Consider the following 14,620-nt stretch of genomic DNA (forward strand, 5'->3'; position numbering starts at 1 on the left):
GCGCTTCAAAAATCCAGTGACTGTTTCTCAGTTGACCGTCCAGTCCCTCAGAGGGGGAAAAAAAACAATAAATTAACCCGGCTTCTACGCTTCTTCTAGACTTGAGTAAATGTAGCCGTTAGATAAGAGTTAATATTTCTGGTGTGAGGACAGAAAACGAATCTACGCAACACCGAACCTGTGATTCATCCCATGGAGAGCGAAAGAGAAGACAACGAAAATAGTTTTACTACGACGTGGCGTTTTTTTCAACCCCTCGGACGAAGCGATATGAACGGACTAAGCTACAAGCAACGAGCCTTTAACGTCGTGATCTGATCCCGCTAACCCGTCAGTACAGTATATTTTCAAAGGAACATTTAGGGATTTCTACAAGTCTACAACCTTTAAATGTGTGTGACTTTGAGTTGAATTTTCTCAAGCCAATAGAAAATCCATAGTGGCATGGTAATATCTTTAACTTGTTTTATTTGTCACATTTTCTTTTCTTTTTTTTTTCCTCTGCTACGACAACGACCAAATTTTCCCCTCGGGATTCGATTAAATGCACTTGAATAATCATCACACATCAGTCATCAAATGAAAGAGCAAAAGCAGGGAGAACAACTCTCTGAGAAACCCTTAAAAAAGACAAAACAAAACAAAAAATAAAACAACAGAAAACAAAAAAACTGCTCAATGCCACAAACACCCGAGATGACGACTAGTTTGAAACCGTCCTGAAATCAGTTTGGTTATGCCTTTTTTTTTTTTAATGAAGTAACACTGGAAATAAAATAGACACCAGGCAACATATATAGCATGGACAGACAGTTTAAAAAAAAAAAAAAAAGAAGAGGAAAATAAAAACTTCCTACACTCTTAAAAAGAAAGAAAAAATGACGTCATTTACAACACATTTTAATCTCCTACCACACGCGGACACAAAGAGTTCTGCGTCGCTCTACCTTTCTCAATGTGCTGCGAATGACTTATTTTTATTTTTTTTTTAAGCATGAGGAAGTACTCGACTCACCCTCCCCAAACGGTCAACCCCGGGGGGCTGGAGACTGATAGCTGAGAAAAGCATAACACCCGGGATTAGATTTCATTCTAACTTTCCGACTATGAACACGTTAAATTAGCAGATTGTGGATTATTTTAAACATAATTCTATTTTTTTTTTTTAAATCAACCTAAGAGCAAAGTTAAGATGCAAATAATGATAATAAAGGCAAGATTACATCTGCTGCAACCACAAATTTACACTAATAATCGGTTAAATGCTTTTTAAATGCTGTTACCGGCAAATTTGTCAGCTTGAAAATGTATTTTACAGTAAAAACGTTGGCTATAAATAAAAAGGTGCGGTCATAGTTAGTTTTCTTGGGGTTATATTTCAATGCCTAAAATTTCCGTGCCTTAGGATCAGTTTTTCTGTGCAATGAACACACTGTGTTTAGTATCAAGTGCCCCTCCGTGTGCTCCTGGGACGATGCCGAGCTGCACATCCTACTAAATGCTCAGTGTTGTGAAGTGCTATAAAGCACAGACTCACCGGAGTGGAACTCGAACTAACCTCGTGGTTGGACGTGAAGTGGGGAAAGCTCGCCATTCAGATTTTTTATTTTTTTTTTGGTCTGCTTACTACGAAGTGGAGACAGCTGTACACTCTCTATGTGCTGAAATAACACAAAAAGACATACAGATGTGCTGACAAATGATGCACGTGTTAAAAGAAGGACAGCTTTAATGCATGTATATTTTGCAAACGTACCAGTATGCGCCCAGTTCGGGACGACATATTGCATGTGATTGGTTTTAAGACTGTAGTGGGGAGGGTGTCATTCTCTGTCCATGCATTTAAATAGCAACACAGGAAAAACAAAAAAGGCTAACACACATTTAACGCGTCTTAGAGAGGAAAATAAGTCACCCAGAGGTTTGCAGCAGTAAATCTCGTCATTTCTTTCAAATAGATTTTGGACTTATAATCTTTTTTTCTTTTTTTCTCTTTTTTTTTGTGTCCGTTAAATTCAAATGTTGACAGAATAGGAGTACATTTTTGTAGATCACATTCAGGCGCCTCGTCTCGTTTCTTCTATACTTCAGTGTTGCCCGCGTAGAGCCTGGTCCATGTTCGGGCTGGAGGAGACACAAAGATAAAATATTTGTATGTGAAGGCCGCGCGCAGAGTAAAGGAAAAAAATAAAACGATGTTCTTTAAAATTTATCCTTATTATTGAACAATATGCTGGATAATGTCAGTATTATTCCGCTGATCATTTCGTCTTTAGTTGCTTGAGTTTACATGTGCAAAATGATTGTTTTGGTTCACTCACACACAAATCTGCAAGTGTGAAAACGATTTAGGTTTAAGCTTGAACAAGTGGTGTCTTAACGCTTGTTCCTGCAACACTTTTTCTGAGGGTTTGCTGCTTTTAGAAGGTCAGATATTATTATCAGTCAAAGGAATTAACTCATTTTGCTGACCACAGATTATCAGACCTTTAAAAACTCTTGAATGCACCCTATCTCTGATGTTCAAACTACAAGGAAGCGAAATTTAAATGATGTCTTGGTTTGCATCATCATTTTTATAAGAGCTGCCAGAGAAACCCCCAAACCAAATGTTTGCTTGTTATAAACAACGTGAAGGAGGAACAACTTTTTTAAAAGAACAGAAAATGCTGATGCAACTATTTCAGTGTCTTTTTTTCCCCCAGAGCATCCACCAAAGTTACGATTTGTTGTTTTTTTGTTTTTTTTTACTCGCCACACAGGAAAACCACATCTGAGAAAAAGGCACCAGACCTCTGGGTCATTTCATATAATAAATACATTGTGGGCGGTAATTCACGGGTCTGCAGCTGCGCTAACGTTTGCCGCCATCTGTTAGAACGCCTCTCCGTCTGGAAACGTGCGTGACCACCTGCGGCGGAATAATTCATCACGGGCCATCCCGAGCGCTTTAACGAGGATCGGCGGCTCACCTGTCTCGATGGCATGGCTTTCGTTTTTCTTCCACTGCTCTGCGACGTCGTTTGCCAGGGGGTCGTCTGGATTGGGAGCACTTAATAACGCCTGGATAGATAGCAACACTGTACGGATCTGCAGGGCTGGAGACCACTTGTCTGTGAGATGGGACGATCAGAGAAAAAAGACGGAGGAAGAGAAACGACAGTGTAGACGTTAAATATGGGAAACGTGACGACAACAATGCAGAGAAGAAACATCTGTGAGATCCACTTTTTCTTTAATTAATAGAAAACAAAACAGAGCCAGCAAATCACGGTTTAGTGCGTTACTCTGTATTAAGACATTACTTAAGTGCGTTAATTGAGATTATAACAGCCTAATGTAAAAATCAGAGTCATCAGGGAGAACATTGTTTTTCTATCTCCTGTCTGACTTTCTAATCAAACTGTACTATTTAACAATAAACCAAATGGCTCTACATTCTATGATCACTGTTTTGGTTCACTGGCTCATATTTACATAATTTATAACCTAGACAGCCTTCAATAAGTATGGTGCTTACTACTTGCAGGCCTGGATTATAGTATCAGACAATGTACTGTTTGGTGCAGATATAAATACTGGGGAGTTGCTGGAGAGAGAAAAATCACTGGCTAAAATGCTACCAGGCTACACTCCAACGGGATACCAATTAGGCCGACACGACAGGAGTAAAACTCGCTGCGTGTATTAGCATTATTCAGCATCGCAGGGGCCAAATTTTCATGACTTTTTCCTCCTTCCTCAGCCGAACCACTAATTAATCTGGAGGTATCCGACAGTTTGCAGGTGCAATCTTTGGAAGAATAGCGCAAAAGACCGTGTATCCAGGTCTGTATGTTCATATCACAACGATGAGGAAAATAAGATTTGTTTGTGGGCACTAAAGGCAAAACACCCGATATATGCCACCATGATACAATAGGTACATTAGCATAAATATCTAGAGTTTATTGTCATAACAGTGGACATTTTGTCATTTCCTGTAGCATGATCTGTTTGACATTCCTTGCTTTTACGAGGAAAACACAAATGCTTTAAAGCCCTGCAGAATGCGGTCAGTGCTGTTCCGCGCGGACCTACCAGGCAAAACACAACAAACACAATGCAAATGAGTTTTCTTACCTTTCAAAATGTCTAAACATATTCTTCCCAGTTTGTCGACATTGGGGTGATAGATTTTGGTCATGAATCGCACTTTGGGAGCTGCCATGGGATACTCTTCTGGAAGAAATAGTTCAAGTTTAAATGTGCCTCCTTCAAAAGGAGAGTCTTGAGGCCCCGCGATGACCACATGGAAGTAGCGTGCGTTCCCTTCGTCAGGCGTAGCCGTGATCCCTGGAACGGGCTCTGCCATCAACCGCTGTGTCTCCTGAGTGTGGTCAGAGGGAGAAAACACATAAGGCTGTTGTTGACATTTTTAATACAAATTTAAAAAAAAAACAAAAAAAAAACAGGGCCCTAGGAAGAACCTTGAGGGCGTCAGCAGACAACAGACTTTCAAGAACACAATGGACGAGATCGTAGCGTTTCGGTCGGGTTAGTCACACGTACACTTTTAAGCTCACCCACATACAGACAAGACAACATTCCTCGAGCTATTGTTTAATACAGAAACTAAAGGGTGGCTGCGGGCTGGAGCACGCTCACATATACTTCTTACTTTTTTTACACGCACAAAGTACATATTGTGCACTGACTTCAACAGTAGTCCTCAATGCTATTTTTAATTGAAACTATTAGTAGAATTCTGCTTAGCTGAATAACACCTCATTATTTGAGAAAATAGTTAAAAATATTCATCATAACTTCCCAGTGACAATCAATCAAAAGTGATTCTTTTGTCAAAAATAAAAAAAGAATCAGCTGCAGACTGTCAATCCCCTACTTCCTTAAAATGTGTCGAATCTAATTAAAGCTCAATTTTATTAAAATCATATTTATCAAATTAGTGCTGTTTATTTGCTCCGTACAAAAAAATAAATAAAAATCGTACGATGATTAATACGCTTGAAAAAATAACCTAAAATGCAACCCGGCAATACTGTGCGACACTATGGTGCAATCGAAAATGGAAATCCAAATGAGGAAGCGGAAGATTTTACATAAATATATATATCTGCGATTTATATCAAGCAGGTGCACCGAAACATCTGCAATCAACGGGAAAGATACTTGGTTTATTCAAGAATATACATTCGTAGCGAAGGCAGAGATACGATATACGGTTAGATAACAGAAGCTTGGTCGTGATTTGACTTTGTGACGTTGTGTTAGCGGCTGTGAAAACCTGCCGAAGCCGAGAAAAAGGCTTCTCGATGTGGCGGAAAAGCCTGATCGCGCCCACTACCGGGCCGGGCCCAGAGACACTGCGGTGAGGCTGAGGGAGGAGACCGCAGCGCAAAGGGCCTCAAAACTCCGGCGTATTTTTTACTTTCGTTTTACATATAAGAAGCTTTACTGACATATTCGCTTTACTTTGGGCGTTTATACGTCTAAAAAAAAAACACAAGGACAGCGGTTCACATCAGCGCCAGACATGTGTACGAATCAGCAAAGCTAAAGCGGCTAGCCTAGCCTACTTAGCGAATCCATTCATATGGCGACTGGGAGAAATTATTATAATTTGTTGATTCGTACTAGAAAATAGAAAAAGCATAGCACCCCGAAAACTAATAATTATGTAAGACAACGCATCTACTTGTACGAAATTCCAGAGAAGGCAGAGCAGAAGGGAGTAAACGGAAGTGGCAAACAAAACACTTGCAGACACGGAGCTAGCTCGACAACTAGCTCGCTAGCCGCTAACTGCGCTAGCCACTCAAGCTACATGCGACAGGGTAGTAACTGTGCGTCCATATTTTCACGAAGTAATCTCTAAAATACCAACACATGGGGTCGTTAAAATATACAAACAGTGTTCTGTGTCGGGTGTACCTTTATAATCCTACGAGGCAAACCGGCCATCTTGTGTTAGCTATTATATTTTTAGCCGTGGACTCGCCTTCTCTTCAGGTTGGATTGACTGAGCTCCCGGGGCGGGGACAGATAACTCACACTTCCGGTGGCTTCGGATGACGTACGGACGTACGCAGGCGTTCCAAAAAACTACCGATAAAATAAATATAAATACTGATACGATTTTTATTTTCGGTTATCTTTTCAAAATATCTTTCTCAAAAACACTAGTTATATTTTTTAAATTACGGAATGCGATGTGAAACAGGAAATGAGAACTTTTTGATAAACAAAATGACAATGCAGGAAAATTTAGTTTTATAGCCATTATCTACAATGTACAAATTAAAATATAAAATGAAGATCTACAGTACATAAAAAAATGTTTAGTGCAACTGAACGTAACCACTGAAACGGTGTTAGTCCTTGAGACGTTTTTCATTTTCATTGAACATTTTGGTTGTTCAAGACATCTTGAAAAACTTGCCATGTTTGCTTCTGTCCATTTTCTTCAGTCTTCGTGTGATCACAAACTGACTCCATGATTTTGCTTCAATTCTTCATGACTTGTAGAGCAGAACTGAAGCACCTATGGTTACTTGTTCAAATGTGATACGTCAGTTTACCTTCACTCTAGTTTCACGATTAACTTTGTAACTACTACTCAATCGGTTATGAAAGCTGCATTTACCTTGTGTTGCGAGCTGACAATTATTAGTTGCTCTCTCCCGAAAGCATGTTTTATTTCACTTGCATGAAGATTATAAATGAACCAAAACCAGACACCAAACACAAAAGTCTTGAATACATTTAAAACGCAATAATGGTTTCACTGCAGCAGCAAAAACTCGAGACGACCAAATGAATGTTTAACAGTTTATTTTACGGGATTGTGACAACAAAACAATTATCATTTGCAGTTTTTAAACTATCGATCCTTAGCGGGGTTCTTATTTATGCGCTTCCTGCGATACCTGTGAACAGTGAAACAGACAATTATTATTGATTAATGACAACATAGAAACTATGACATTTTCTTTCAGCTCTTTTATACTTATTCAGAATTATCTAACCATAAACGCCAAAGAGTGTTATTATCAGAGCTAAATTTCATCCGGTACTCAGTCAGTCAAACAGTGGCACCGAAGGCCTAACTCGATATATGATATCTGTGTACTTACAGTCCCACTGGATAAAAGCGGTGTTTTGTGGTGAAAAACATCTTGCTCAGCTCCTCTATAGTGGGCCCCTTTTCTTCCTTCAGCACATCGTTGCTGAGGTGGGCCTTTAAAACCTGATCATGCGTCTCAACTGTGTTGGTCAGGGGGTCTGGTCGTTCAATAGGCTACAAAGATATACCAACATTAATAGGTTACACCCAGCACATTTCTCCATTTGATAAATATACAATATTTTTGAGCAATCCTGCAGCAATTTCCATCACTTGAGTACTATTTATATTGCTTTTATTTTATTTATTTTTTATTATTATGTGGAATTACGCAATTAAACTTAAAATTGGACCAGTTAATTAACAGTCTTTCTAGCAGAACATATATCGCAACTGTAACATTTCTAGAAAAGAGGTTGATCTTTTATGTGAAGTCATTATACAACCTCAGAAAATCTGACACACTGATGATGATCTTACCTGCGTAAGCTCATAAGGAATGTCCATGGCGGGATGGTAACACACTATGGTTTTCCCATCTGACGTCACACCAATTTCCACATTGCTAAATTCAGGAGATTAGAGAGTTAGTGTCCAGTTCCAACCTTAAAAAGCAACTTTTATTTTTCAGAATGCATGACTAAACAAAATAACTACTACTACTACTAACTTACTACTAATGTAATTCCTATAAACAGATATAATTCTGCATATGAATGTAAAATGTAAAAGGCAAAATCGTCGACATATGGTAGCTAATGGGTTCAGAAACCGCATCTTCACATTAAAAGGATTTTACTCCCAAAGCACGAGTTCACTTCAAAGAAGAAATACATTTTTGTCATTTCCAGACAACAGTTTGAAATACTGCAGTGAGTAATGGGAACAAGAGGGAGCAGCCACGGTGTGTAATTGGATGAAGGGGTGCAAGATTTAGTCAGTTTTGCTGCCCCCAGATCTCAATGAACTCAAACCAAATCTGAGGTGCAACCAAATCAAGTGTGGCTAAATCAACAAGGACATACTGTACTTTCAGGGTTGCCACTACCCCCCTCTGCATGATGTTTATTTAACTAACACACCAAAGCTCTTTATGAACATATTTAGTTGTCACCCACTTTTTAATATATCATCGCCAATTCCTCACCCACCACAATACTTTTATGAATTACAGCAATGAAAGAAAACTAATTACAACTACTTGTCATAAAACAAACATACGAAAGGTGCATTTTACTTAATAACATACCAGTTTGGCCCATCAATACTGGACCTCTGTCGAACTGGCACCAAACAAGCTGCAAACACACACACATATAAGTTATTACACTCCAATCAATTATGACACATATGGACTCACTGGAAAAGGAATAAATATACTGCAGAGTACCATCAGAGTGATGTTTGTGGTCTTAAACAGACCGGTCTGGGTCTAACAAGTCTGTAAGATAATTGTTCCTGCGGTTTCTGACCTTTCAAAAAAAGTGGCTTCTCCTTATGCTCTAAATAAAACTGTGCACATTTATTGTACAGGAGTTGACAATAAAACACAATTGATACTAGCCCAATGAATGTTTACCTACTGAACATATTGTCAAGGTTAGCTCAAGCAAGCTAACGCTAAGAGCCGCCATCTTTGTTTTAACGTTAAATTTAACCGTTAAATTCAGACAAATTAGAATTACCTCCTACTAATAATATATAAAGCCACACAACTTACTCTGAACATGTCGCAATGTGGAGCCGTACGACAGTCGTGTCAGGAGACTGTGTAGCTTACACAAATGACCCGACGCCATGCTTGGATATTTTGTGCGGTGCGTCACTATAATAGCTCCGTGTTTGTGCCTCGATTCGCCCACATTAGTTCCACGTCACATAAACCACACTTCATGTAACCACATGACGGAAGGAAATCAAGTGGTCTCATTAAATATGAACAAATGGTGAACAAACCATATAGTTATTTTTAAAACGGTTTGACATTTCAAACTGTACACCGCGGCCTCTTACAGTATTTGCTTTCTGTAGATTGTACACACATTTGAGACGCACAAGAAAATACAAAAACAAACTTTCCACATTTTAATAAGCTGTATTTATTGATTGAATATACAGTACTTTGAGATTATTATCTTTAAGTACAACTGCCTAATGTTTTTACCCAGTGTCCTAATAAGATTTTTTTAAGCATTGCTTATTACCAGGAAAGCCAAGTATGACAAGTTAATCAGTCTCTTGTATGAATTCATGTGAAAATAATCCTACATTTGTAATGTACAAAGAAAGGCAAACTGAAACAGCCTTCATAGTGATATAAACAGTTCAAACATATACTTATTTATCAATTCAAATATCTTAATTTTATCTTAACTGCTTCCACCAAAAAATAAAGAGATATTCCTGGAAATACTGTTTAGTATGTTTATAGGAAACATTGTTTCTTTACTTTAACACATCTGAATGCTCAGAGTCAGAGTTGTCATTAGTGGTGGGAGTTAAGCTGAACAAAGTTCCTGGGGTCCTTTTTGGCTTGGTTTGCAAATACTTTGGCCAACCTTTCTGTGCAGCAAGTGCAGCTTCATGTAATCCGATCCTTTTTCCGCTTGAACCCGCTGCTGCACTGTGAGAGGATGCCACACGCGCACGGCAGCGCGACATGTTTCCGCGCTGGATTAGTCTGTTCGTGTTTACAAGCATTCAGAGCATCACTAGGACACTTCCATGTCCGCTGTGGCTGCAGAGCTGGATGCCTGGGATCCCGCGCTGGGCACCAAGCGTTCACGTTTGCCGAACACCTCCGCCACTGAAAGCAAACGGTTACCATCACATGTCAGGGACAACACGATTTACAGAGAACACGGCATGAGTGGGTAATCGAAAAAATGAAGTTTAGCATCATCCGTACCTGCTGCAACGTCACTTATATCCCAAACACGCAAGCCATCGTTCTGTCCCCCAAAGGCATAGACGAAGGGCAGGTCAGGGCAACAGGAAGCACAGAACAGCACGCCCTGTTCACAAGCGCAAAGGTAATTCATTAACAACCTAAAGAACTAAAAGTCTCATGACTCTGATGTGGTAAAATACTCAATCATCCTTCCGTATATCCAGTTTCTTACCATTTTCATGTCACGTGAGTGTATCAGGTTTGGTTTGTTGCCTAAAATGTCCCAGATCTTAACATGTTTGTCAGCAGATGAGGTGACCAGGCATCCTTTAATCTGACTGCTGAGGTCCAAACCTGAAGCAATAGGAAGACATTTAGAGATCAGCACTACGCATTTAAAAACTCCAAAGTCAACATTAAACACACGGATTAAACTCGTAACCACCAAATGACAGATGAGTGAGTAATTAAGATAAGTTAAAGTGGTTCGTTGGTTCTTTGTGAGCATTTGTTTAGAGCAGATGAATTAAATCTTTAACACATGTAGAAGAGAGAAAGCAGAGCAGCCACACAATTCTTTTTTTTTTCCTTGGGAGGGAAAACTGTTTCACGCTGACTGAAAACAAGTTAACCGCAAGTTTCCTACAGACGTAAAATGCTTGCAATCATTCCGACGTGAATCACAACCAGCCGTCTCACCACAGAAGAGCCGAACCAGCCAGTGCTGGTGTTAACTTTGTGACATGCTGTTGTAAAAACTGGAGACGAACTCGACAAACCCACAGAAATGCACCGACCTGACACTTCTTCATCGTGAGCCCTCAGCGTGAACACGGGTTTGTCTGAACGCGCGTCCAGGCAGTAGACGAAACCATCGTCTGTGCTGGCCTGAAACACACACACACGGTCGAGTTAACCGCTGAGCCGGGGAAACAAAGAGTCTGAACACACACCAGCTGGATTCATAATTGCCGTTTACAAGAAGGAATGTGACAGCAAGAGGCTTTGATTTAATGCTTCCGTAGGAATTATTATTCATCCTCTACACGAAAACCAATAGCTTGAGACTGAACGGCATGAATCACTGTTTTAAAACAAACAGAAATTAAACAAAGCGGTGTCTTGATGTTATGTCACTAGTCGGTGAGTCACTGATTCGGCATAACATTATGACCACCTTCCTAGTATTGTGTACGTCTCCCTTGTGCCTCCAAACAGTTGTGACTCATCAGAGAATAGACATGGGCCTTCTGAGGGTGTCCTGTGGTTTCTGGTAACAGGGTGTTGTCAGTGGGGGGGAAATTTAGGTCCGACCGGTTGAGGGGAGGGGCCTCTGTGGATCAGTCTTGTTCCACCGCATCCCAGTTTGGAGGCCAGGTCAACAAGGCCTTGTGCTGTTTGTCATGTTTTTTTTTTTAGTTTTATCTAAAATGTTTTTGTGTGTGTGTATCTGTGTCAGGCTGCATCCTGCTGGGGGTGGCTGCTGCCATCAAGGAGTGTCATTGCTATGGGGCGGGGGGGCAGGGGGTGCCTGGCCAGGTCCAGGTGGGGGGGTGCTCACTGATGCTTTGAGAGGAGCCCTGTGTGGTGCTATCCAACAGATGAGATACAGTAGCTGAAATGTGATAACAAAACTGAGCCCTGTCCAGTGTTAATGCTTCTACAATGGACACATGAGCATCAGAACCGCACCGTGGAGGAATGGAAGAAGGTGTCTTGTCTGATGACTAACATTACAGACTCCACAGAACCCCTTCAAAGGTCTAGAGGAGTCCTCGGCCGTGGAGCAGGATGGTTTAAATCTCAAATTGATGGCAATATTGAGGAGGTGGTCATAATGTTATGGAAGATCAGTGGTCATGTCTTCCACTTTCAAGCAGCGAAACGACATGTTAACACTGAGTTTCAGATGTTTGGGATCCAATTCTAAATTCTTACATCAGATGGGTACGGGTGAAACTACTGATCCAAAAAAAAAAAAAAAAAAAAAATCCAGCAGGAAGTTGTTTTTACTTACCAGGAAGTTGCAGGGAGAAAAGTGGTTCCACACCAGACGCTCCACTTGGCCGCTGAACCTCCAGGTCCGGTAGCTGGTGTCTGGACTGCGGCAGTCGTAAAGGACAGCTGTCCTGAAAACAAAAGCGATGAATTCCAGCGTTAATGGAAAAACTCTGTCACACCGTGTCCTGCACTGGAAACCTGATGACACATACTTGTCGTAGGATCCCGATAACAAGGTCTGCGCTTCAAACGGGTGGAATTTTAACGTCTGGACCTGAAAGACAAAGGATTTTCTTTTACAGGAGCGCGTTGACGTGACACCCAGTATAAACTGGGGATTAGATTTTATTCCTCAGGGCGTACCTTGTCAGTGTGCCTGCGCAGGGTTGTGGCTGGTTTGCCTTGAGACAAATCCCACAAGATAACGCTTTCATCTGCAGAGCCACTGGCCAACACATTCCTGGGGAAGAGTATTTGATTAAGTAATTAGAGAAAGAGTTTCATCTTGTCTTGAGTTAAAAACAAGCCTCTCTGGCCTCAGAATACTGACCTGACCAGCTTGTTCCAGGATAAATCCAGCACTGCATCAGTGTGTCCCTCGACAGGTTCTGCTGCTGCCGCCTGATATCAACAGAAAATTTGAGTCAAGTGTTGGTGGCAAAAAGTTGAGTCGCAGTCTTAAATTTACCAGGCCTGTATTATGAGATAAGTCTCGTACCTTCTTGCTCTTCTTTTTCTTCTTGGCGGCTTTTTTGCTCCCCAGAGAGAAGACGGGCTCCAAACAGTCGACTACGTCCAGATCCCACACGTCGATCTGAGGAGTCATGTTGCCCACGGCGGCGTAGTTAGCCGCGCCTTCTCCGGGGCTGGGGTCGAAGTTCAGCCACTCCACGCACAGGGGGTACGCCGGCAGCAGGATGTCATGATGGACGTACAGAGAGTCCTCGTCAGTGTTGTAGACTGTAAAATGAGAAACGGATCTGAGTGTGAGGGCACCGGTTTGACCGGTTTCAGGACTGGATTATTTTTTTGATAATTTTTGATAATTGACGCAGAATCCAAAAATTTTTTTCTAAATTCTTAGTGGTGTGCTTCATGGTAGCGGATAAGGAACCAAAACTGGTTCATAAGACAGAGTTATGAAGACATTCACCATAGATGTCCAGATTGCAGCAGTCCTTATCTGCTTTGCCTGCCAGGATGAGGTTGTCACTGGGCTTGATCTGGAAGTCTTCTCGCTCATACTGATCCTAAAGGGGAAGAAACAAGCAACGAGAACGTTTTCCTAGTTACAGTTGCACTGAGAAGCAAATAGTGGTCTGGCGATTTGCGGTTTAACTTGCACAAAATATATGCGTCTAATCTTTGAGAGGACTCACTGTGTCTTTGATGGTGATGTAAGGATCCTCCTCATTAGAGCTGAACACCGTGAGCCCAGCCAGACTATCACCAAGATTAGCCGTTGCTAAATTAGAGCCAGAAAAAAGAAGAATCAAGACATGATGTACAGCTCTAGGGACCTGCTGTGGCCTGTTGAAGGCATGTCATCGTGAAACACAATGAACACATTGTAAATAAATACCACCCATCCCCTCACCTTCGTCCTCTTCGTCGTATTTATCCAGTCCATACTCCGCTAGCTCATCGTCTTCCTCATTCCCACCATCATTCCCACCTTTTGGAACCGAAACGTCAACGGGACTTTCGTCAGGAGGTAAACCCTCATCCTCCTCTTCTTCTTCCTCAGCTGCCAGCTCCCTGTTTCAATTGAACATGAAAAAATACATCACATAAAACACTCTTATTACTTGTGAGAAACCATTTACACGTTTGGTATTAAAGTCCCAACAAGAAACAGCACGTGACTTTGTGTTTTATGCTGCCATACCCCAACTCTTCTTTGGTCTCTGCAATGATGCGCTGTAGCTCCTCTTGACTCAACTCAACCTAGAGTTAAATGAAGGAAAATTAGTCTGAAAAGGTGGCATGGCATATTAGTGACATGTGGTGGTACGATGGGAGGCATGTCATCAAGGGGGCGGCATGGGTTAAAAAAAAAAAAAAACACTTTTCGACACTGGTATCGTGCGTTAAATCACAATTACGATATAATTTCCCATCGTCCTCGCGCTGTGTCTTCATAATGAGTGCTATATGATAGTAAGTATACAACAGTATGACTAAAGGCATCGTAAATAGCTGTTAAAGGGTCGGAACTGCCATGTTGACAGATTAGCCGCAGGTCGGCTAACGTAAGCTAGCCGGTCCAATACAATACTCACTTTGTCCGGGGTTTCCTTGGCAACGCCTCGTTTTACCCACCCGACACAAGTAATTTGGGAGCTCATTGTGACCTTATCGATAAAGTAGAATGTAATAAACAAAAGTTCAGTGACTTTTCCAGCTGCTTTACGTCAGGCATGCACTGTGAGTTACATGTGAGTCAGAACGGACCTTAGTCGCATGTAGATGTCGTCATCAGAGTGTTGAAAACTGCCTGTTCAAAAATATAGTAGCCGCATGAAGAGAATCACTTCTGTCGATATAATTCAAGATTTGTTTATTTTAAATCGTCAAAATGTTAGGGTTAGGAAAGGAAAAGA

At 41.1% G+C, this 14,620-nt stretch overlaps 3 protein-coding genes across 3 annotated transcripts; all 3 read right to left on the reverse strand.

The window, feature by feature from the left end:
* Positions 1–451: 451 nt before the first annotated feature.
* On the reverse strand, positions 452–6,074 carry ube2nb (ubiquitin-conjugating enzyme E2Nb). Its single transcript, XM_047575153.1, has 4 exons — positions 5,935–6,074; positions 4,123–4,369; positions 2,973–3,113; positions 452–2,124 (listed from the first exon to the last, which is right to left on the reverse strand). The coding sequence occupies exons 1-4, from the start codon at positions 5,962–5,964 to the stop codon at positions 2,081–2,083; spliced, it is 462 nt and encodes a 153-aa protein (XP_047431109.1). The 5' UTR covers positions 5,965–6,074; the 3' UTR covers positions 452–2,080.
* A 743-nt stretch (positions 6,075–6,817) lies between these two features.
* Positions 6,818–8,991, reverse strand: mrpl42 (mitochondrial ribosomal protein L42). Its single transcript, XM_047575901.1, has 5 exons — positions 8,847–8,991; positions 8,376–8,424; positions 7,607–7,691; positions 7,137–7,300; positions 6,818–6,929 (listed from the first exon to the last, which is right to left on the reverse strand). Exons 1-5 carry the CDS (start codon positions 8,923–8,925, stop codon positions 6,884–6,886), a joined length of 423 nt encoding a protein of 140 aa, XP_047431857.1. The 5' UTR covers positions 8,926–8,991; the 3' UTR covers positions 6,818–6,883.
* A 210-nt stretch (positions 8,992–9,201) lies between these two features.
* pwp1 (PWP1 homolog, endonuclein) lies at positions 9,202–14,467 on the reverse strand. The gene is made up of 14 exons (XM_047575899.1): positions 14,300–14,467; positions 13,906–13,964; positions 13,615–13,775; positions 13,397–13,482; positions 13,171–13,267; positions 12,736–12,977; positions 12,568–12,638; positions 12,381–12,477; positions 12,230–12,291; positions 12,034–12,145; positions 10,814–10,904; positions 10,249–10,370; positions 10,035–10,140; positions 9,202–9,932 (listed from the first exon to the last, which is right to left on the reverse strand). The coding sequence occupies exons 1-14, from the start codon at positions 14,363–14,365 to the stop codon at positions 9,838–9,840; spliced, it is 1,467 nt and encodes a 488-aa protein (XP_047431855.1). The 5' UTR covers positions 14,366–14,467; the 3' UTR covers positions 9,202–9,837.
* Between the last annotated feature and the right edge of the window lie 153 nt (positions 14,468–14,620).

This window comes from Mugil cephalus, chromosome 22 (genome assembly GCF_022458985.1).
Source record: "Mugil cephalus isolate CIBA_MC_2020 chromosome 22, CIBA_Mcephalus_1.1, whole genome shotgun sequence".
In the NCBI taxonomy this organism is placed as follows: Eukaryota; Metazoa; Chordata; class Actinopteri; order Mugiliformes; family Mugilidae; genus Mugil; species Mugil cephalus.

Bases quoted from the DNA above. Each gene is read 5' to 3' on its own strand.
- ube2nb (XM_047575153.1), bottom strand. From the start codon at position 5,964: ATGGCCGGTTTGCCTCGTAGGATTATAAAG. The intron at 4,370-5,934 runs GTACACCCGACA...GACCACACTCAG, and splicing joins TGCCTCGTAGGATTATAAAG to GAGACACAGCGGTTGATGGC. The intron at 2,125-2,972 runs GTGAGCCGCCGA...TGTCTCCTCCAG, and splicing joins AAGCCATGCCATCGAGACAG to CCCGAACATGGACCAGGCTC.
- pwp1 (XM_047575899.1), bottom strand. From the start codon at position 14,365: ATGAGCTCCCAAATTACTTGTGTCGGGTGGGTAAAACGAGGCGTTGCC. The intron at 12,292-12,380 runs GTACGCCCTGAG...TTTGTCTTTCAG, and splicing joins TGCGCAGGCACACTGACAAG to GTCCAGACGTTAAAATTCCA. The intron at 10,141-10,248 runs GTAAGAAACTGG...GCTTGTGAACAG, and splicing joins ACTCACGTGACATGAAAATG to GGCGTGCTGTTCTGTGCTTC.
- mrpl42 (XM_047575901.1), bottom strand. From the start codon at position 8,925: ATGGCGTCGGGTCATTTGTGTAAGCTACACAGTCTCCTGACACGACTG. The intron at 7,301-7,606 runs GTAAGATCATCA...ATATCTTTGTAG, and splicing joins TTCCTTATGAGCTTACGCAG to CCTATTGAACGACCAGACCC. The intron at 6,930-7,136 runs GTAAGTACACAG...CACTGTTCACAG, and splicing joins CGCTTTTATCCAGTGGGACT to GTATCGCAGGAAGCGCATAA.